The 18,092-nt window shown below is 35.2% G+C and overlaps 1 protein-coding gene across 4 annotated transcripts in view; it reads right to left on the bottom strand.

Moving 5' to 3' along the window:
• Nucleotides 1–18,092, bottom strand: part of SCYL2 (SCY1 like pseudokinase 2) — a 59,845-nt gene that overhangs the window by 3,398 nt on the left and 38,355 nt on the right. For all 4 annotated transcript variants that reach the window (XM_027107309.1, XM_027107311.1, XM_027107312.1 and 1 more), the window contains 9 exons: nucleotides 17,480–17,656; nucleotides 15,672–15,794; nucleotides 12,135–12,248; nucleotides 10,734–10,866; nucleotides 8,546–8,664; nucleotides 4,159–4,259; nucleotides 2,637–2,703; nucleotides 2,404–2,499; nucleotides 1,290–1,409 (listed from right to left, as the gene is read on the bottom strand). In XM_027107309.1, the coding sequence (XP_026963110.1) occupies nucleotides 1,290–1,409; nucleotides 2,404–2,499; nucleotides 2,637–2,703; nucleotides 4,159–4,259; nucleotides 8,546–8,664; nucleotides 10,734–10,866; nucleotides 12,135–12,248; nucleotides 15,672–15,794; nucleotides 17,480–17,656 (1,050 nt within the window). The remainder of the gene's footprint in view (nucleotides 1–1,289; nucleotides 1,410–2,403; nucleotides 2,500–2,636; nucleotides 2,704–4,158; nucleotides 4,260–8,545; nucleotides 8,665–10,733; nucleotides 10,867–12,134; nucleotides 12,249–15,671; nucleotides 15,795–17,479; nucleotides 17,657–18,092) is intronic.

The raw sequence follows: 18,092 nt of genomic DNA, 5'->3' as shown, positions 1-18,092 counted from the left end.
AGCTCACAGGCCAAATCCAGCCTGCCACATATTTTTGTAAGGCTTTTTAAGCATGAACATTTGTAATCAATCTGATGATAGGGAACCCAACTCTGAACTCCAATTAAATGAAATGTTGTCTCCCTCGCTGCACCTCCACCAAAAAACAGAATTGCATTTTCTCATTAGATCTGTATTACAGACAAGGATACTCTATTATTTTTGTATTTTGAATTTCATCAAAAGTTTGTGGAAATTTATTTTCTCTATTCTAAGTACCTACAAAATACTTTATTTTTGCCTCTTGGCTCACAAAGATTTTTCCCAGAGGAAGAAATTTAATGATTAAGAGGCAACAACAACAACAAAAAAATAATTTAAAGAAAGCTTCTAAGATAAAGTAATTTCTGCAATCAGCAATAGTGTAAACTTTCTATCAGCAGAGACCTTAATCACTGCTCTAACACCAGCACCTAGAACACTGCCTGGACCATAGCAGGAAATAAATACTGGTCAGGACATACAGGTAAGTGTTCCTAAATCAAGTCACAAACATGACTATAACAAAAAAGCTAAAAATTGAACATTACTTTTTGCTCAAAACTACATAAATGCATGAATATAATATTCCTGGTCATTTCAAAGTGAGCAGCGTTGAATTAGTACCATAGACCTAGTATTTTTTAAGAACCCTCCCATTAATCTAGCTTCCTCTTTGTTGGTAACAAGCACTACTACAAAACATTATATATTAGGCAGGCTATTGAGGAGTTGTTGGAAAATTCTTGACGCCCATACTTCTTAGAAATTACACATTAAAGTATTTTCTGAAATACATTTTTATAAAACACTAGTAGGTAGACTAAGTTCTATACTACCTTACTCCTTAAGAGTAGTATGCCTTATATATGGAATTCTAAAATGTGGTACTGATGAACGTAGTGGCAGGGCAGGAATAAAGATGCAGACGTAGAGAACAGACTTGCGGGGAGGGGGGGAGCTGGAATGAAGTGAGAGAGTAGCACTGATGTATACACACTACCAAATGTAAAATGGATGGCTACTGGGAAGCTGCTGCATAGCACAGGGAGATCAGCTCGGTGCTTTGTGACAACCTAGAGGGATGGGATAGGGAGGGTGGGAGGGAGGCTCAAGAGGGAGGGGATATGGGAATATATGTATACATACAGCTGATTCACTTTGTTGTACAGCAGAAACTAACACAACATTGTAAAGCATTTATACTCCAATAAAGATGTGGAAAAAAAACTGTAGTATGCTTGAATTATGCAAAAGAAATGAACTCTGACCTGCTTGACTGGAGCAACAGGTGTGTGCACCTGGGGTTTAAGAGGTTGCTGGCTTTTCAACTTCTGTGCCTGCTCCTGTTCTTTTGCCAATTTTTGTTTTTCTTCAAGTGTAAGTGATGCCTGAAAACAAAACAAAACCAAAAAAATCAACTGACAACTTTCATAATTCCATTTGTAAAACAGAAGATTTCTTTTTGGTATGTCTGACAATACCAAGTAGTTTACAAACTACTCCTGTATTGGTGATTGCCACAGCGTAAGTTATACTTTGAATTACGGTAAAATTTAACTTTAGGTAGAAACTCACAGGATCCCTGCTAAACTATTTCCAGTATGAAAATAATAATAAAATTATTATTTTAAAACCATTCATTAGAATCATCTTTTTCCAGACAATGAGAATATGACTAGGTGATATCATTTTATAAAATTGGGAGATTCTAGCTCACTCTAAAAATATTTTAGAAACTCATCAAAAAGCTAATTAAAAAGGAAACAACTTTTTTTTTAACGTGAACAATTCCTTTCACTGCTAATGTCTGCATCAAATTCAACATCTGTCTTTTTCTTATATCAACTTTGCCAACCTATAAGCTCGCAGTATGTCCTATTAACAAATTTTGTAAACCACAATGTCTAGTAGTTCCTTGGCTCTACACATACAGGTACTCATATCTGTTGAATAAACAGAAGAAAACTGCCCTCAGCAGAAATTCAAAACTGACATATTTTTTATATCGGATGCTAACCAACATTTCGATTGGAAAGTATCATTTTAAAGTTTGTTATTCAAAATCAGAATCAGAGAAGAGACACTGTAGAATTTATCAAGGGATGTGACCGGCAAAGTACAGTAGAAAGGACAAAGAGGTCAGGCAACCTAGAAATGTTACCAACATGGGAAACTGAATAATAAAGAAAGTTAAAAATCTTAAGCATGTTTATTCTCAACATGAGTCAGGTCATGCATGACCCACTGATAACTTTTAAATTTCATAAAGATAATTAAAGAATGTTTCTTATTAAGCTAAATAGTATTTCCCAACAAAAATATGTGGTTTTAGAAGTTATATAATATAAATACGAGTACTAAAAGAACAGTAAAGACACTTACTCTTTTATGTTTATTCTGTAACCCATCCTCTTTATTTTCTGATTCACCACCAGTCAGAAGGTCTGCTCCAATGTTGTTAAAGACTTTGTCAATATGCTGAAATACCAAAAGTGAACCAGCTGAATGACGTGCAAGATTGTGATTTTACTGCTTAAAGATCAGAGGCCCCCGAAATGGAGCACACTATCAAGCATTTTTTTTCAAAAATTAGAATAATCTAAATATCTTCTTACCTGAGACCCAACATTTGTAACTTTTGTCTCCTCAGAAGCATTCATTTGATTTCCTATATCCAAAGATCTGTGAGAGAGTTGAGTTATGACAAAGCAATAAAAAGAAATGTATGTTTTAAAAATACTTGTACTAAAAATAGTTCATCCACATGGAATTTACTACAATCTAAACAAACTGCAACTTCATTCTTTAAGGAGAATCATAATCTCTTTCGTTATTTACTACTATTAATGTCTGCTTGCCCCCAAAATGTACATTTGTACACGTGTCTTTTTTTTAAAGCTCAGCATTTGAGATTTACTGGAGAACTTAGTGTCATAAAACCGGGCAAGCATGGTTCTTACCATAGGAGAGTTTACAGCTCACTGAGAGACAAGATATGATATGGGAACTTAATGTGATTAAGTTCAGAATCTGTGATTCTAACAATAAATGCTATAATCACTGAATAAGTGATGTGGACAAGATCTATGCCTTGAAAAACAGGTAAGATATAGATAGGAAGGAGAAAAAGAATACATAGAAAATTTCTCTCTGTTGTAATTTTTAAAGATTATTTTCCAGGGTTCCTAAGTTAATATAGTCAATCCATTAAACATGATAAATATATACATCACAGAATACTTAGTGCATACAAAGAGCTATTTCACATCATTCTACACCTTGTGTATTTATTTCCATAAAGCTTTCACCTTACACAGGAGCAGAACCTAAAAAGTTTCTTTTGGGGGACTTGGCTCATGATTGATACCAATTTTACTGATTTTCAGATGTCTTTGACTCAGGATTAAACTTTAACAGGCATCCTAAAATCATGTTTTGCCTCTGGAGCAAAGAATATAGTGGAGATTTGATCATAAAAACTGGCATTTTCCACTGAAAAATTTTTACCCTTCCCCTCTTCCTTTGAATACTAGTATTTTGCAAATAATTGAGAAAATCCTCCCTAAAAACAAACAAAAAAAGAGGTACACACTGTGGTACTACATATGGAATGAATTCTCTATAACTGTTTCTGGGGTTAGAGAAAAAAGAAGGAGAAATCAAAACACCAGGATTTCACAGATTTGAAAAATATTTTTAAGTGGTGCTCTTGGCAATCAGCACCCTGAGTTTACAATGCCAGTAACTAATGTGACAAGAGATTTTCTTAGAAACAGAATTTTCTTTATGTAGAGAAAATGCTAGGGTTACATCCTATTATGCTTCTGTATTCAGAAATGACATCAGATTTTCAACAACATTCTAAACTCAGTTCAACTTAATATGTTGGAAAATTTTTATATGCTTTACATATAGTCAAATTGAAATCCTTCGGAACATATGTATATATATAACTGATTCACTTTGTTATAAAGCAGAAACTAACACACCATTGTAAAGCAATTATACCCCAATAAAGATGTTAAAAAAAAAAAATGAAATCCTTCAATTTTTCTAGTCCGTATTCTAAAAAATCAACCATGACATAACTTTGATGTCACTCCTGGACCATGTGCAATTCATATGCAACCTACTTACTTCTGCTGTTCTTGCATTATATGAAGTTGCTCCAGTTTAGTCTTATGTTCAGACTCCAATCTATTAAGCATCTCTTTTATGACGGAAATGAAGGAATTGAACTGGTGTAATAAGAAATTGATATGGTTATAATGTTTCAAGTTAGCCACAAAGGTAATCTAATAAAATAATTCAACAAGTCATTCATAATATTCTCTATTTTTATCAGAATATGACCCACTCATAGCACTGATGACATAAGAATAGTACATTTTAGCTCAATATATCATAGCAAGCTTTTACAGTATCTCTGTATGGTGGTGATATAGTTGATGAGACTTTTAAGTTCCAGAAAACATGTTCTCAATAAGTTTTATATCCTAACAGCTATTATTCAGCAGTCTTATATAAATTCAACTCCAGCAGTTATTACATATTGATTTTTCTAGACTAATCCAAAAATGACCATCTAAATTTGTGCATATCTGAAAACAATCTGCTTAATAATGCATAAAAAATTACTCTTTATTCAAATCATTGTAAAAATGACGTTTGGCTAAAATAAGCCTGTTTTCTAAAAAGTTAGTAGAAATATTAAATATACATAATCTAACTTCCAAATAATTAAAATTCATAAAGTATATCTAATTTAAAGTTAAACATAGTTTAAGCTTTGGTTAAACTTTACATAATAATTTTTAAATTTATTTATTTATTTGTTTGTTTGTTTTTGGCTGCATTGGGTCTTCGTTGCTGCACGCGGGCTTTCTCTAGTTGCGGTGAGCAGGGGCTACTCTTCATTGCGGTGCGCAGTCTTCTCATTGTGGTGGCTTCTCTTGTTGCGGAGCACAGGCTCTAGGTGCGCAGCCTTTGGTAGTTGTGGCTCGCGGGCTCTAGAGCGCAGGCTCAGTAGTTGTGGCTCACGGGCTTAGCTGCTCCCCGGCATGTGGGATCTTCCCAGGCCAGGGCTCAAACTCGTGTCCCCTGCATTGGCAGGTGGATTCTTAACCACTGCACCACCAGGGAAGCCCCTAGTTAAATAATTCTTATGGTACTTTAGGATCATCATAAACAATTTATTTTAATAATACCACATATTACAGGAAGACTCTAGAAACTGCTTTCTTCCCCTCCCCAAATCTTGCAACTACGTCTTTGGGCTGGGTGCTTATAAATACACTATTTTATTAATCCTCACAACTCTTCAAAGTAAATTTATTAATATTTCTACTTTATAAATGAGGGAACTCAAGCTCAGCAAGAGAGAAAGCAACTTACTCAGAAATACTAAATAACTTATATGGCAGAATTAGAATTCATACTAAGTCTGTCTCCAAAGCTTGTACTCTTTTCTACTACGTTATGCTGCCTCTCAACCATGCTCTATCATCCATTTATCCTCTGTCTGATCATAAGAGTAACAAATGGCATGTTTCCTTAGCTGTTTACCATGACTGACTCTTTGCTGATTAGATTTTTTAACTTTTTAACAAAATATAACATACACAAAAAAGTATACATATAAAGGCACATCTCAAAAAATTCACAAACTGAATTTAACCAGTAGCCAGAAAAAGAACAGAACATTGGCAGCACCCCAGAAGCTTCCCCGTGCCCCCTTCTAGTCATTTCCTACCCTCCCTCGCCATATGACAAAACACTATTCTGACTTCTAGCAGTGTAGTTTTAACCGTCTTTGCGTTTCATACAAATGGAATCATTCAGTAGATCCTCTTGTGTCTGGCTTCATTTGCTCAACATAATGTTTGTGAGATTCATCTATATGGTTGCAGCATTAACATAGTAGGCCTGCACGGCTATCCTTGGAAAAGCCTGCTTGCAAGGTTGGCCCTTGGCTGGTGTCCAGGAACTCAGATTTTGGGAGGTTCCCACCATTAACTGATAATAGTGGCTCACTGTGTCTAACTGGAATTTGAGTACCAGGCAGGGGGTGCTACTTGATCAGCCCCCAATAAAAATTCCAGGCACCGAGTCTCCAATGAGCTTCTCTGGCTCGCAATATTTCAGACACACTGTCACAAGTCATTACCCAGGAAATTAAGCACATTCTGTGTGACTCCACCAAAAGATGACTCTGGAAGCTTGAGCCTGGTTTCCCCCAGACTTTGCCCCATGAACCTTCTCCCTTCACTGATTTTGCTTTATATTCTTTCACCATAATAAATCATAGCTGTGAGCACAACAGTTGGCTGAGGCCTGAGTCCTGCTGGTGAATCACTGAATCTGGGGGTGGTCATAGGAACCGTCCCCCAACACAAGTTGTGATTGTGTTTGGATTGCTGCATGGTGTTTTCTCTTTTTTAATCAAATGCTAAAAATGTATTTTCCTAAGTTACTTTATCTTTTTCACATAATGTATAATATACTTAGATTATTTTAAATCAGAACTGACAGAAGAGGGCAGTCTTGAATTAGGAACCCTGTCTATGAAATGAATAGGAAAGCAGACCACATCCATGCTAACTATTGTAAAATACAAGATGATATGAATCTAAATATTTCTGCTGATGAAAATAGGCCCCCCCAAAAAACAACCATAAAGCTGAAGAAAACTAACACACTTCAAATGTAATTATATATCCTAAAATAAGCATTTGAGAATATTTTAAAACACCCTAAATCATAAATATGAGAACTAAGAACAGAAATGACCAAAAGTTGAAGACTATCTTAGGCATGTTATCATTCTATTTTTCCCCAATATTCATCCTCCCTTTTTGCCAATCCTAATTTCAACCCTGCCATCCAAGATATGAAGAAATTATCAAGACAGAAACTGAAATCTAAGGACACAAACCTTCAGGGGCTTACCCTACCACTTCAAATGAAATTTTGGATCTGATTAATTTTACAAATTTCTCTATTTTGAAAACTCCATTCACTCAGCACTCTCCCCTATGCCAAAAGCTCTCTTGCTTAACTCTCAGCTTTCTGCTTCCTTCATTGCTCTAATTCACTTTTAGTCCTTAATTCCAAACCTTGCCAGCCTATCCATTTCTGACACTCTCAGTTAAATAGTAACCCTTCCCCATCTTTTCCATTATACATCATTAAACATTAGTTTTATGGTGAACAAAATGCCTTGTCATTACTCTATACCTCAAATTTTCTCTCAATTCAATAAAAATTTTTGTTTCTGGCACTGTACTAAGTACTGGGGATGTAATGAAGAATAAGCTATAACAACCAGCCTTCTGGGAAAGTCAGACACACAAGTATATAGCTGTGACAACTACGGTGACAGAAGTATGCAGAGGTAATTCTATAATAAGCTTTGAGTACATAGTCCCTTTGGTCAAACATTTACCACATCTTGAAAGTTCAAATACCTAAACGAGATGAGCATTTAAAGTCTGCCTATTCTAGGGCTTTCACTATCGTGGCCCAGGTTCAATCCCTGGTGGGGGAACTGAGATCCTGCAAGCTGCACGGCATGGCCAAAATAAAATAAAACGAAAGTCTACCTATTCTAGTCTCAATTTATCTTAATATCATCACTCCCTGATTATATTATAGGTATCTCTCAAACTGTATTATTCATTCCCTGTGGCAGATAGACTCTAAAATGGTCCCAATTATCTCCTCATTCTGCTACTCTGTCTTTCTGTAATCCCCTACCTTCAAACATGGGCAGGACCTGTGACTTGCTTGTAACCAACAGAATATGGCAAAGGTAACGGGATGGCATTTCCTTGATTACATTATAAGAGACTATAACTTCCATCTTTCTAGCAGACTCTTTGTGGCTTTGATGAAACCAGATGATGCCGTGTTGGAGGCCCATGAAACAAGGAATTCACAGTGGCGACCAGCTAACAGAAAGCAACAAAGTGAGGCCTTCGGTTCAAGAGTCTGAAAGGAATTTAATCCTGCCAAGGACCATTGAGAGAGCTTAGAAACAGATCCTCCCCCAGCTGAGTATTCAGATGAGACCTCAGTCTTTGACTGCAGCATTGTGAGAAACTGAGTGGGGCATACATGCCCTGGCTTGGCTGACCCACAGAAATTGTGAGATAATAAATCTATGTTGTTTTAAACCTGCAAGTTGTGGTGATTTGTGAGGTAGCAATAAATAATGAATACACAGCCCAGACATATTTTTTTTTCCCTTTGTTCATGTCAATTTCACAGTCCCAAATTTGAAGTAGTCCCCAATCCTACACATCTTTCAAAATTCTGCTCATTTACTATCTCCCAATTAGGCCTCCAATCAATAATCCATCCTTCCAACTCACATACTCCTTACTTTGAACCCACAAACTTTCTTCATTCATCTCTTTGGCACATTTTTCCTTGTTTTACCAATTTATATGTAATATATTTATACATTCAATGCCAAGAAAACAGTAAGCTGAATAAATTGAATAAAGCACAAAACTACTCCTACCTGATTGAGATTAAGATTGTTTTCAATACTCAGGGGAATCAGATGAGGCAATACTTTTCCAGCCAACTGCTCTTTGGTGATTCCCAACTTCTTATGAGTAAAAGTACATTTGTAAATACCTGACAGAAAAGAGTAAGACAAATGTTATAATTCAGTACCACAAATCAATAGAAATCAGAAAAACAGTGTATCTATATGAAATCTCTTGATAATCAGTATAGTTACAAATTTTTCCTTATCAATGCTTAGAAGGATGCTCTTATATATGGATCAGGGTGATTTCAGCTTTACTGTCAGTTTAGATTTAACATACCATGACACATTTATCCTGTATTCTTTTGGTTTTAAGAACACATTTAATGATAGTATAAAATTAAAAGTCTATCAGAACTAGATACAGTTCTTACAGTGCAGCAGTAAGGCTACAGAATGTCTCTCTATTCTGAACAAATCTAAATATATATTTCAGACATCTCATTCAAACTTGAGACATCTATTTAAAGTGTCTAAGTATAGGTCCTATACCTTTATTCACTTCTTTAACCAGACTCAACATCTCTGAACTTTAATAATTTAAGTCAACTCCACACAAGTCCTTCCCTCTTGTCTTACCTATTTACTCAACTTTCAGGACCCTGCTTGATACACCTATTGCACAAAGCCTTCATTTGGTAAACTGAGCACGTTTCCTCCTCATTCTCTGAATGCTTTTGTGTTATAAGTGTTTTGTATAGAATCCAAAGCTTTAGAACACACCATCTCCTGTTATTCTGCTGTTAATGCACACTTCACTTACATACTCAAAGAATAACTTTGGGGCTTCCCTGGTGGCGCAGTGGTTGAGAGTCCGCCTGCCGATGCAGGGGACACAGGTTCGTGCACCGGTTTGGGAAGATCCCACATGCCGCGGAGCGGCTGGGCCCGTGAGCCATGGCTGCTGAGCCTGCGCGTCCGGAGCCTCTGCTCTGCAACGGGAGAGAGGCCCACGTACCGCAAAAAAAAAAAAAAAAAAGAATAACTTTGAGTGCCCATTAAATGCTTATCTGCAGGGCACTATGCTCATTACTTTCCCTTCAGTTGGTCTCACTGATTCTCACAAAACTCCTATAATGATATTATTTTTATCCTCATTTGACAGATGAAGAAACTTTTCAAAGTCACTCCAGGAACTGGCATAGCCAGGACTGGGGTTAGGGCTCTTTCCAGTATGTCAAACTTCTTCTCAAGAAGACTAATTTCTTTGAGCTCAAAAGTTTCATACCATATCACAAAAGTTCTATGTCTACAGAGGTCCACAACAGATTACTTACTGACCATTTCTACAAATATTTACTGAGGGCTTTCTATAAATCAGGCACTACAGTAGGTATTAAAGATACATGACTGAATAACATAGTTTTTCTTCAAAACTAACAAAGAACTTCAAGTTCAGTAACTTGTTAATGTTTCTGTGATTCCACAGCTAGGTCTATCTCTATTAGTACAGCAGACCCTGAACAGTTTCAGATTGGGCTCTAACTATTTATAGGCAATTTCAGAGTTTTTTTTACAGAGTGATTTATAATTATGCTGATAGAACAGAATGTGCTGTAAGGCCAATAATGCTTCATCGGCACATCACTTAGCAGTGAAAAATATTTGTTCAGACTTAAACATATCTAAATTAAAAACCAGCTCTACCAGTTATCAGCTGTATAACCTTGAATAACTTAATTCACCCCTCTGAGCCTCAGTTTCCTTACTGTAAAACAGAAATAACAGTACCTATCTCATTGGATTTTGAAGAGGACAAAATAAGGTAATGCAGAGAAAAGACTCAGCACAGTGCCTCTTACAAATCAGGTACCAAATAAACATCAGGTATTACTATTAAGACTGGTATCAGCATTTCAAGTAGTCTTGTTTGCCTCTCTTATTTAGTACCATTTTACAGAGAAAACTACATGCTATCATGATACCTGTGAAGCCAGGATTCCCAAATATCTTATTCCTTTATAAATGTCAAGTACTACCACTTTTGCTAAAATTAACACAAAGAAAAAGTTATATCATGGCATTTACCCCATCATTCTTCAGTTACTGAATGCTATATACATGAAAAGAGTACAAAATGGTTTTATAGATTGAAAAGTTTACTTGCATAACTGTAAAACAAAGTAGCATCAAATGACATTAAGTTTTCAGCTACCTAAAATTCCCATGAGGACCGCAGGTTCCTTGGATGGAATTTGTTGTAAGAACGGCAGAATATCATCAAGTACAAACCACTTATCCAAGTATTCCAAAATCTTTCCTAAGCACACTAATGAATTTACACGTACCTATTAAAAGAGGTAAACTGAATTAGTCATTTAAAGTCTTTGCAGTCTAGACCAAAGTATTTTAAGTATGAGTATAATCTTCATATAGGTATATGTTAAATCCTCAAGAATAAAAGTAGGTTTAAAAGCTCTCGTCCTTTATTTATATAGAAAATTCACATATTTATAAATTCCCCTGACTTGTTTCAGAAAGAATCTTTGATTGCTTTGCCAGGATACTAGGTAGTTAAAGGTAAGGAATGACTTTAATTTTATATCTTTTTAAATAAAGTAATTAGGATTTGAAAAGCTTTATTACACATTTGTTTGGCAAGAATATTTCCTTGGGGTCATTTGAATTATAAAAAAGGACTTGGGCTTCCCTGGGCGCGGTGGTTGAGAGTCCACCTGCTGATGCAGGGGACACGGGTTCGTGCCCCGGTCCGGGAGGATCCCACATGCTGCGGAGCGGCTGGGCCCGAGAGCCATGGCCTCTGAGCCTGCGTGTCCGGAGCCTCTGCTCCGCAGCGGGAGAGGACACAACTGTGAGAGGCCCGCGTACCGCAAAAAAAAAAAAAAAAAAAAAAAAGGACTAAATTTTCCCACCAAGTGATTAATTTTACTGGGCTTCCAGTATTTTTCTCTAATTCAGGTTCAAGTCATTCTTAAACTAAATATTTTAACAACATGTGAAAAGTATATTTGTCCTACATAAAGTTTTGTATTTCTAAATATATCTTTAATATAGTTACTAAAACTTGATATTTAGGAGCTCTTTTATCACAATTCTATCAATTGTGATATCTATATTCTCTTGACTATTTTGATAAATATTTCACACCCTACTTTTTTAGCTAGAATTTGTTAAGATAGAATACTTTTAGTCAGGATCATAATATCAATGAAACTATTTTTTTTTAAAGTAAACTAAGAAAAGCAGAAAACAATTAGTTGGTAAAAAAAAACAAAAAGCACCACATTTCTGCAAGAACGATGGAAAAAAAATAAACTGGATTAAAGCAGAAAAGGGTTAAGAAAAAAATTACTCAAATTTCCTACTGAAGCACTCAAAGTTAGGGGACAGGGAGTAATGTCAGGGATGGAATACTGTAAAATTATACATCAGGGAAAACTACAGCTATTGCTCACTTTCATAGTACTATATATAGTCTACTTATAGCCATGACAAAATATATGAACAAACTATAAAAGGGTTATTAAACAATAAGAAAATTATTTAAGCCAATGAGGCGTGAAAGAAAAACAAAGATTAATATGCTATTACTTACAGCAAGGGAAGCCGTTTGTAGACATGCATTTTTAATTCTTGGTATCAAGGCATTTTTCATGGATGGGTAGTCTATAAGATTTGCAAAGGTTGGTATGATGTTTAGACAGAGTTCCTATTAAGAAAATAAATTGGATCAATCTTAGAGACTCTCTCACATACTAAAAAACATTTTGCATTTGCATGGCTAATTTGTCACATAGCTTGAAATAAACTTTTATGTATGGTATATCATTTGACCTTTTCAACAACTGTTTGAAAGAAAAATACTTATTATCAATTTTGAATTTTACAGATGAGGAAACAGGCTCAGAAGACCTTGCTCAAATTCACGCTAGGTCATACAACTAGCATATATACCCAAATTCCCTGATTGCATTCCTAGTTTCTTTCCCTGATAACACAATTAATTCTTCATTTATTTTTAGAAATAGGAACATCTAAAAAAAAAGTAACATCTAAGTTTTGCTATCTTTCACAACAAGGGAAAATCAAGTACAAAGTCACGTAAAACTATTCCTCTTTAAATAAGGAATTTCTTAGCTGTTACATATATCCATATGATGGATATAAGACAAACATTTTAAAATATATTTTCAAGACTGTTTAACAATATCAAGGATAAAATGCAATAAGATACTATTATATAATCCCATTTTTTACATCTGTCTACAGGCTTAGGGAAAAAAACTGGAAGGATATATCTGGGAATGTTAACTGTGGGCATCTCTGACAGAGGATTTTAATTTCCTTTATATTTTTAACTATTTCTAAATTCTGAAACTAAAGCCAATATAAATGACAGAAACAGGAAAAGTTATTTAAAACGTTCTTGTTAACTTAATGCCATGCCATAGTGTAAATGACTGTAACTGGGAACTTCAAGGATAACAGAAGAAAGGGGGGATGATGAAGGATTAAATGAGATAAAAAAAGAACAGGAAATGGCTTGAGAACTAACTGGCTGAAGAACCTAATCTCAGATACCTTATAAGGCAGAATGATCCTTGTAGGAAAGCAAAAAAGAGATTACTGAAGAAAATGGGGGTATAAATGTATATCAGGGAAGGAGTTATTAACGATATTTGGTAAACTTAAAGACATTCATTTATGGTTAGCAGATAGAAATGAATCAACCACTAAAAATCTGTTATCAGTATACTGGCAGGTATTTTATTTGCTTTAACTTATCCCCATACTTCCAAAAGGCAGACAGAAAGAAAAGAGTTAATATTAATATCTATTCAGAAGTATAATAAATTATGTAGGTGATATAACTTGAGGGTGATAAATACAAACTATATTTAAGGGACTATTTTCCACAGATGGTAGAGAATGAGCAAGGATGAGCAGTCAGTGAGATACTGTGTTCCTGTTACCAGAGGGGAACAAGGAAGTTCAGCGCTTAATTGATATCAGAGTGACAGAGAGACAGAGACTGACTGCACACATGCACTATGCCATATAATCCAGCAGTAGGTTACAAAGAGGGAAATCTTAAATTATGTCTAAATCACTTAGCTAGAGGAGGGGAGAACCATAGGAGGAGACAGAGTAAAGAACCTAAGAACAGGAGATTGAAAAAAACAAAACAAACAAAAGGAAGTCCAATTAGCATATTCTCAGGAACTTCTGCCTATTATTTTCTACTTTCTCTGTAACTGGTGGTGGGGAGGGGAGAATGAAAACATATTCTACGTTTATTTAAAGGTAAATAATTTTAAAAACTGGTTCTCATATACATTTCTATTAATGCCTCTAATGACCCTAACTTTTGTAAACCATCTTTTACTTTTCCAAATGCTTTTCTAAACTCTCTCTAGCCTCTTAAATAGTTCTAATCAAACTTCAATTTAAAAATACCATTCCAAAAATGAATCTCAGAAGTTATCTCCTAGCCTTCTAACTTGCATGAAGCTTGAGGAAAAGATTTTTGTTTCTTGCTCTTGCTCTCTCTCCCAAAGCTTAGATAGACTTTAACTTTATCAGACTCGTACCAAGCAATGTTGATACTAGTTAATTGGACTGGTGACTAAACACTTATATTGAATGGTATCAGAAAAGCTAGTTTCTAAAACTTCTAAAGTGCACAACTCAATTTGAATTATGTATTAACTATTTTAATAAAATACTTGCTGGTAACTTATTGGCCAAACTAACCCTCTTAGGAAGAAAAATGACCTTTCACATCACTTGATCCTCCCTCTCCTCCCTAATTTCACTGAATATAAAACCAGGTTGACTACACCGGGTCTGTGGGAACGTTTCAAGAAGCTATAATTCACAATTCCTTTGGAAGGCACTTAAAAGTAATAGTAATTACCTTCCCCAATCATTCCACGTCATTTGGACAAAGGCAGCAAGAGATGACGTTATAAGGAAAATTTTTAACATCAACTTCACAACTTGGAATAAAAGAAAACTTAGATAAGGACTGAAATGAGTCAAACAAGTGACCTTATATGTGTGGTATTAGGTTCGCATTTAAAAAAAAAAAAAAGCTTTGGTCAATAACTTATAAAAAGTAAAATTCTGGGCTTCACTGGTGGCGCAGTGGTTGAGAGTCTGCCTGCCGATGCAGGGGACACGGGTTCATGCCCCAGTCCGGGAAGATCCCACATGCCGTGGAGTGGCTGGGCCCGTGAGCCATGGCCGCTGGGCCTGCGCGTCTGGAGCCTGTGCTCCGCAATGGGAGAGGCCACAACAGTGAGAGGCCCGCGTACCACACACACACAAAAAAAGTAAAATTCTTTGTTTTTCTTTACTAGAATCTTTGCACTGGTGAAGAGACCATAAACTTTTAAATACGACACCTTTTATGCAGTGAGATGTTCTTAACATAAGTATTTATTTTCCAAAGTGAGAAAAAAAAGCTCAAACTAAATTATACTTTTAATAGCAATCCAAAAATTTTTTTCCAGACAACCCATAGAACCAAAATTTTAGTAGCAAAATTACAGAACTAAAAGTTTGGCAAAGTATGTGATGTTTTAACAGCACTTTTGTAACACAAAAGCATGACTATAAATGCATTAGGGATGGTCACACTAAATTACTACCTGCTTTTCTACCTACCTCCTACACAAATTAACTTCAATGCAAAAGGAACATTTCTGAATAGAAGATTGAGTTACCAAACATGAAAGAAAATTATGACTATGAGAAGTACCTACTTAACGCTTTCATAAGAAAAAGGCACATACATCTTTGTCATTTTCATTCATATACTAATTACTCATTTAGGAAGAAGGTATACAGCAAACCAAACTACAACAAATCAAACCTTCTATAATAGTACATTACTGATAAGTAAAAGCAACAAATCATTTTACTTTATTAATACAGGTGTTCATCAATTGATTCTTCAAATTAGGAGTGAACACACTAGTAGTAGTATACATCATGCAATTCAATGGATTAATATATACTATTGAGCTTTATATTAAAAAAATTATGACAAACTTAAAAGGTACTTTACTTCTTTCTTTTGCCTTAAGAATCAAAATCATCATTAAAGGAAAAAAATTGAATATTATACCTGGATCTGAATGGAAGGAGCCTCTAGGGCTCTGTAAACCATTGGCAGGACACTGTTCTTTATCTCATCAGGAGGAGTTTTGGTTAGTAGCAAATCCATTTTTTGGAGGAAAATTAACAAAATCTGTGTAGAAAAGGCAAACAATGTATTAAAGTCTAGAATCTTTATGACACTTTATACATGTCAAAATTTAAAGTAGCTTCAAAAGAATAAGTTATGTATTTTGACACTCACCATGTTGCTAGCCTGAAGGCATGGAAGACAAAAACATATAAATCAAGTCTCTTATGTTTCTAGAAGCACTATATTTAACATCTGCTCTCAGTTTAAACATTTAAATAAAGACTAATGTCCTAACTCTCACATATCTTCAGTAATACATCACTCACCCACAAGTACCAACTATCTGCAAAGCTACCGGGTAAAAAAATAAAAGCCTGAGGGCAGCAAAGTCAGATGTCCCAAAGAAGTAAATTCCATCACTGGGCTTCCATAAAGTTCAAGAGAAGAAAAGGTACAGAAATGAAAAGGACTGTCCGGAAAAATTCTAGAAACATTTTCAATTGTCCCTGATCATTTGTTTGCCACCACATATGTAAGTAATAAGGAAGAAACTATCCCTTCTATCCATGCAGAATACTTAGTTTTGTCAAGGCTCAGTTAAAATTTTTCAGAAGGGATTTTTAGCTAGACGACGACGACTACTACTACTACTACTACTACTACTACTACTACTACTACTACTACTACTACTACTAAGGGAAAAAAAATACAAAGAATGAAGACAAATAAGAGCTCAGATGATAGGTTCCTTAGGATTCTATCTGATGCATAGCTTAGTGACCATGGGACTCCACTCCTTTCCCTCCTGACACCTTGACCATGTTTGGAGAACTCTGCTTCGAAGCCTACAGTTCTCTCACCTGCCCTTTCCTTAAGCAGGGGAACTCCTGTCTTACTACCACAGACTTCCTTCTGTTCCCCTCCTTTCAAAGGAAGGACCACAAACAGTCTGTCATAAAACCATTAAATCAGGTAATCAATGGTTTACCAATAAGCTCTTGCCCTGTAGTAGCAGAAACTTAATAATATTTACCATGTGCCAGAAAATTTCATTTAATTTCAACAACCCTTTTCACATTTCAGAAATGAGCAAAATAGAAACTTTAAGAGAGTAATGACTTGTCCAAGGAGATGAAGAAGGCGAGATTCTAACCCAGGTATGTGACCCTACTGCTCTCTTAAATCCAAGTCTACCTTGAATCTGGCAAATAAATATTTTAATAGTGTCTATATCAGAGACTAATTAAATTTTCCCTTAACAATATATACACACACATATTACTTCCATGGTGCTGGAAGCATTTCTCCTCTTCTGGTGAAACTATTTATTAGCAATAAAATAAACAACTGGCATAAACCATCTACAAATTAAAGACTCTTAATAACAAAACAAAAAAACAGAAATACTTAAAAGTGCAGGAGAAAAATAAATACTTATTTTCCTAAACCTGTAACTTTCAATAAGGCAATGGGAACAATATAACACATGCAAAATCTCATTACCATTTGTTTTCTGAGACAGTAACTTGTGGAGAGCTACAGAATTTATTTGCAAAGTTCAATTATAATTTTAGGAATGGTTCACTTCAAACATATGCAAAATAGCTTCTAACTAATGGAAAAGAAAGTCTCTCATACTTACCTCAATTTTTAAAAAGTCAAATATCCTTTCCTTTTCTTTTCAATGATAGTTATCATTGACTAAGACCATTGAATAAACAGGAAAAAAATATCTACATACATACCTGGATTGGCTCCTGCTGTTTAAAGACAGGGCCAAGTTCAGGTAGAATTAACTTGACATATTCTTCTTTGGTACATTCTTCAGCAATGAGTAGAACATTGGGCAAAACAAAAGGTACCATGTCAGGGTTTACAAATTCTGAAGTCAAACATGGCAAAATTCTCTGCACAATGACACGCTGAAAGGAAAAAAATGTTTTCATAAAACTAATCTTTATATCAGGTCTTTAGTATTAACATTGAAGTTAAGAGTCTAAAATCTTCAATCCCTTTGGGTAAGGTGACTATATAATTTATAGTTGAAACTGGGACACTTTTGAGAGTAAAATAGGGTGCTATTGCTAATTATGCCAGGACAAAAGACATAACTTGGGAACATCACAGATAAAGGGGGACATACGATTACCCTTCCTTTAGGAAATCTTCCCCAATTAGTCTTCACTAATACAGTTCTCCTCTTAATTTCTTCATTACTTATGATTCATACCACACATTGTTAATTGTTGTTTCATGCACATTAACCCTATCTACACTTACTGTAAAGCCCTTGAAAGCAAGGACAATATTTTGTTTCCCATTTATTCTCCACAGCATCTAAGTAAAGGGCTAGACAAA

Source organism: Aethalodelphis obliquidens, unplaced genomic scaffold (genome assembly GCF_003676395.1).
Source record: "Aethalodelphis obliquidens isolate GAN/ISIS:26980383/991018 unplaced genomic scaffold, ASM367639v1 scaffold8, whole genome shotgun sequence".
In the NCBI taxonomy this organism is placed as follows: Eukaryota; Metazoa; Chordata; class Mammalia; order Artiodactyla; family Delphinidae; genus Aethalodelphis; species Aethalodelphis obliquidens.
The sequence above is the reverse complement of the archived record's forward strand: the minus strand, read 5'-3'. Positions and strand labels throughout refer to the sequence as shown.